Source organism: Macrosteles quadrilineatus, unplaced genomic scaffold, assembly GCF_028750875.1.
Source record: "Macrosteles quadrilineatus isolate MER2022 unplaced genomic scaffold, UCM_ALF_1.0 Scaffold_5__1_contigs__length_97177068, whole genome shotgun sequence".
NCBI lineage: Eukaryota > Metazoa > Arthropoda > Insecta > Hemiptera > Cicadellidae > Macrosteles > Macrosteles quadrilineatus.
Window position 1 is genome coordinate 85,699,183 of NW_026542598.1, and position 6,000 is coordinate 85,705,182.

Below are 6,000 nucleotides of genomic sequence, written 5' to 3' on the forward strand. Positions count from 1 at the left end.
ATGTTTGCTGAGGTACAATCAGTTACTTCAGATTTACCACTCTTGTACATTATGTCTCCTGTGGACAATATTTTCCCGACAACTTCTTTTTTAAAAACCTTATTGGAAAACATTGTTTTTGAAGCTGGTTCAGAGGAAGAAGACATAGACTTGGAGGAAGAATCTTTATCCGAAGAAGAGTTGGAATCGGATGGTGACGAAAATTTGGAAGTATTGACTGATGAAGAGTTAGATGAAGAAGATAGAAGTTTTCTACTTGTTGAAGATTCATCATCTACTGAAGAGATGGTATGCTCGGAGAAACTTGTTGAGCTAAGGGAAACACCTACAACAAGTCATATAATGTTTAGTGCAATGTTTAGAAGTAGAAGACGATTGTTTGACTCTGACTCTGACTCCGATAGTGATTAATGTACAAAAAATAAAATGAGTGGGAAAAATGGGTGGGATGGGGGTTTGTTTTGCAAATCATAAATTTCCACAACAATAACAGTAAATTTTCTATTTCTAAATTTTTAATCTCTGAAATATTTAATTTATTTTAAATCCTGATAATCATAAAATCATAAAATACACAGTAAATCGGCTTTTTCAAAATTTTGAAAAAAATGTCTGAGCAATTTGTTTAATTCTGGTATATCATGTTTAAGAAAACATGTTGCTGGGTTAAATAAATTGTTCACACATTTTTTTATTATTTTACAATGACCTTGACCTACTTAAAGGATTTAAATAAATTCCATGGTTCAACAATAAGGAAAAATGTTACCCATTTCCCCTACTACTATAAAGTAAAGTGGGGAGTGGTCTACCCCCACCACTATATGGAGGTATAAAAGAGATTTGACATCCTGCATTAAACATTCTTATTTCTGGAACTCGCAAACGCAAGTTTAGTCAAGATGGATAAAAAAAAGATTAGACATAATGAAAGAGAAAGAAGGAGGGTGATGAAGCTAAATGAAACATTTGAGGTATTGAGAACCATACTCAAAGCTAAAAAAGGAACGTCTAAACTCCAAATTATAAATTTATCAATTGAAAGAATAAGGTTTTTAGAAAAGGAAGTTGAAGAAGCAAGAATGAGGACTGTGGGAGAAATGAAAGAAGCTAGTGCTATAATTGATAACCACGTTGAAAAATTAAAAGAAGATGATGATGAAAAAATGCTGTCGGACATGATACAATTAATGAATGGTGAAATGGAAGAGCGAATTCTGTCGGAAATGATGGATTTATTGGATAGTGAAATTGATGAAGAGTACTAACAAATAAAAAAATGGGACGTGGGTAGGTTGGGTTTGTCTTGGAAATCTTCAATTTCCAAGACTATAACACAGTAAATTGGGGCTTTTCCAAGTTTTGAACAGTAAATAACTTTTTTCCAAATTTTGAATAAAAAAATGTCTGACCAATTTATTTAGTTCTGGTATAACATGTGTAAAAACGTGTTTCAGAACTAAACGAATTGTTCACACATTTTTTTATTATCCTGCAATGACCTTGACCTACTAAACCAGAATAGTTAGTAAAAAATAAAATACCTTGTTTTTCTATAAATATGTTTGAAAGTTGAAGAATAGCCTGTATTTACGTTAGATTATAAAGCAATTGGGAAATGGGGTGATGTCATTAATTTAATAGTAGTAGTAGAGGGGAGAGAGGGGAGGGAATGGTATAAATAGGGGTGGATGTTCACACCTTTCATCAGTATGTTGCTGCTTCTTGAATAGAGAACATCTACAACATGCTACGCTGCGCCATTTGTCAAGCCGAATTCGAGGATGAAATAGATCTTGTACTACATGAAATAGTCGATCATCCTACAAATGCAGAGGAATTGGAAGGATATCAAGACTTGATTCAAGAATTGTATAAAATAGGACAAAAAGAAGAAGAAGAACCCAAACCATCTACTTCAAGAGATCGAGGAGAAGAAGAACCAAAACCATCTACTTCCATGCTACGCTGCGCCATTTGTCAAGCCACATTCGAGGATGAAATAGATCTTCTACTTCATGAAATAGTCGATCATCCTACAAATGAAGAGGAATTGGAAGGATATCAAGACTTGATTGAAGAATTAAATCAAATAGGACAAGGAGAAGAGGAAGAACCCAAACCATCAACTTCAAGACCAAGTGTTATTCATTATGCACCCAAACGCCCAACTTCACCTTCAACTGATGCATCTCCAACAAACGTGGAACTACACGCTCATGCTCTACCGGGTAAAGTGGTAACACATTTTAAAATTGACAATGCTACATTAAAACTGGAAGAATTTATGTTTAGTGCAAAAGGACTAGTAATTGAAACGCTACAAAATGAATTACAAAGATTAAATTTTATAAAGTTTGGACTATTGCTGGACACTATGTTTACCAACATGCAAAATGAAACATCGCCTAGAGGGTTTTTAACAAAAAACAGAACTATCATGTTTGGCTCAGATATTGAATTAATTGTAGATGAATGTTTTGAAGAACTTTTGACAAAATTGCAAGAACATGAAGGCAGGGGATCAGGATGGACTGTATTGAGCATATCAGGTTTGGATATAAGAGTGCATAAACATGGATATGGAATGAGAGGAAGTAGCTATATTCCTCTACCCAAGAAAATTGCTAATACTCTATCTTGCATAAATGTACAAAATGATGATACAGAATGTTTTAAATATTCAATGTTAGTAAAACATATCAAAAACAATCACCCGGAAAAGGTAGGAAGAGAATATAAAGAAGTGCAGCACAATTATAATTTTCAAGGAATGAGCTACCCTGTAAAAATCAAAGACATCACCAAGTTTGAAAAACAGAACCCAACTGCTTCTGTAAATATATATGGTTTAGATTCATCAAACAATGTATATCCTCTACGTATAAGTGCACACGAACTAAATAATCACACTGACTTGTTATTAATTACGAAAGGTGAAATATCGCACTATGTATATATTAAGAACTTTAACAAACTCGTTACTTCCCAGATTTCAAAGCATGGGGGATGTAAAACAATTTGTAAAAGATGTTTCTGTCATGTGAACAAATCTATGAGAAATGGAGGGTCTGAATGGTTGTTAGAACATAAAAGGTTATGCAATGGAAATGAAGAAGTTAAGATTAACCTACCACCAGCTGATAGAGCATTTGTACAGTTTAATAATGTAGTTCATCAATATAGAATTCCTATTGTCGTGTATGCTGATTTTGAATCTACTCTACTACCATTAGAACATCAAGAGGAGGACACATCAAGAAGAAACAAGTACCAACTACATTCACCCAACAGTTTTTGTCTACTCATCAAGTCAACACTTTCCAAAGAATATTTACAAGATTATGGACTGACAGCTGAACCAAAAGTGTATCGTGGTGAAGATGCAGCTAAACACTTTGTCGACGAGCTGTACAATATAGCTGAAAAAGTAGAGGCAATTTATACACAGGTAAAACCTATGACACCTATGTCACCCGATGAAGTTCAAGAATACGATTTATCAACATCATGTTATTTGTGCAAGAAAACATTTACAGAAGATAATCATAAAGTGCATGACCACGACCATCTGACTGGAAGCTACAGAGGTGCTGCGTGTAACGCTTGCAACTTAAACTATAAAATTCCTAACTATATTCCAATTGTAATGCACAACTTAAGCGGCTATGATGGACATTTTATAATACCTGAATTAGGAAGGGACAATGGTAAAATTGATGTATTAGCCGTAACGATGGAAAGGTTTATTAGTTTTTCAAAAAAGGTTGGTAAAATGAAACTCAGATTTCTTGACTCCTACAGATTTATGCCTTCTAGTCTTATGAAACTATCAGAAAATTTGACAAGAGAAAATTTAATAGAAACAAGTAAAATAGTAGACAACAACAAATTGGATTTAGTTCTTCGAAAAGGAGTCTTCCCTATGATTACATCGATGGATTGCACAGATTTGACGAGACATCACTTCCTCCACCAGAAGCCTTTACCAACAAGCTGAACAATTCAGAAATATCACCAGAAGATTACCAACATGCATGCAGAGTTTGGAACGAACTTGATATGGAAACATTAGGGGATTATTCAGATTTTTATGTTAAACTCGATGTAACTCTGCTTGGTGATGTGATGGAAGAATTCAGAAACACCTGTTTGGGAGCATACGGATTAGACCCTCTTCATTCTTACACCTCTCCAGGATTAGCTTGGCAGGCGATGTTAAAAGAAACCAATTGCAAACTTCAACTTTTAACAGATATTGATATGGTGCTGATGGTTGAGTCCGGTGTCAGAGGAGGATTGACTCAAAGCGTTGTAAGACATGTTAAAGCCAACAATAAAGATCTGCCAAACTACAACCAGCAAGAGCCATCAGTTTATCTTGGGTATTTTGATGCAAACAATTTGTATGGATGGGCAATGTCCAACCCCCTTCCATACGATAACTTTAAATGGATCGACCCAGAGTCAATTGGAGATATAGTTCAAATTCCAAAACATGGTGACACAGGATATATATTAGACTGCGATTTCGAATACCCAGAACATCTACACGACCTTCACTACGATCTTCCTCTTTTACCAAAAACAGAAATTTCACCAACTGGAAAACATCCTAAATTAATGATGAATTTAAATAACAAGCAAAGATATGTAGCGCACTTTTGGACTGTACAACAAGCACTTGAATTAGGACTTCGTCTAACCAAAGTACACAGAGTTTTGGAATTTTCTCAATCTTGCTGGCTGAAACCCTACATCGATTCCAACACTACAAGAAGAGCAGCAGCAACGACAGCCTTCCAGAAGGACTTTTTTAAATTAATGAACAATGCGATATTCGGTAAAACTCTGGAAAATAAAAGGAAACACAAAAATGTAAAACTTGTAACAGATGCTAGGAAATTGGAGAAACTTGTACAGACACCTAACTTTGGATCATCAGTAATCATTAATGAAAACCTTGTTGCCGTATCAATGAAGAAAACCAGTATAAAAATGGATCGACCTTTGTATATAGGAATGTCAATATTAGATATATCGAAAACGCACATGTATGATTTTCACTACAACAAGATGGTTGCACATTATGGAAGAGAGAACATAGTTATAACTTACATGGATACAGATGCATTTATTTACAAGATAATTACTCAAGATATGTATAAAGATCTTCGCACATTTGTATATAAAGATGAATTTGATTTTTCTGACTATCCTAAAGATCATCCGAACTACGATCAAGACAGAAACAAGAAAGTATTAGGGAAATTTAAAGATGAGGCTAACGGAGTGTTACTTGAAGAAATCGTAGCACTTATATCAAAATTGTATGCTGTGAAACTACATGATGACAACATTATAAAAAAGGCAAAAGGTGTAAAGAATTTGTATTTGAAGAAAAATGTACTTTTTGAAGACTACAAGCAAGTGTTGTATGAAGATAAAGTTATAACTGCACACTTCAACACAATCAGGAGTTATAATCATCAACTGTACAGCGTGACAGAAGTTAAGAAGGCGCTCTCCTGCAACGATGACAAACGACACATCCTACCAGACCGGATCCACACACTTCCATTTGGTCATATTCCCTTAACCCTATCGACTAATTACCTTTTCATCGTCCTACACCACTTATCCTTTCTCCTTTCCGTAAAATTGGGGGAACACAGCATTGTCCGCTGTGTTCCCCCTTTTTTACACAAGGTTTGAATGACCTTGACCTATATAAGGAGATGCAAGAAAAAATGAAAATCATTACTTTGCCAACATTGACAGTGAAAACAACATAATGGCTTTTAAAGAAAACGTTGTAAATGAGCTACACAAACCTGCAAGAGTAAACTTTCCAAGAAGAAATACAACTGTAAAAGGAATAAATGATTTGTATCAAGCAGATTTGATTGAAATGCGGCCATATAGTAAAATAAATAAAGGACATAATTATATACTTACAGTGATTAACTGTTTTACCAAAGTTGCAGATGCATTACCATT

At 34.6% G+C, this 6,000-nt stretch overlaps 1 protein-coding gene across 1 annotated transcript in view; it reads right to left on the reverse strand.

The window, feature by feature from the left end:
* Positions 1-6,000, reverse strand: part of LOC128995756 (peptide transporter family 1-like) — a 41,013-nt gene that overhangs the window by 30,061 nt on the left and 4,952 nt on the right. Inside the window, exon 2 of the mRNA XM_054420774.1 lies at positions 38-325. Within this exon, the coding sequence (XP_054276749.1) occupies positions 38-325 (288 nt within the window). The remainder of the gene's footprint in view (positions 1-37; positions 326-6,000) is intronic.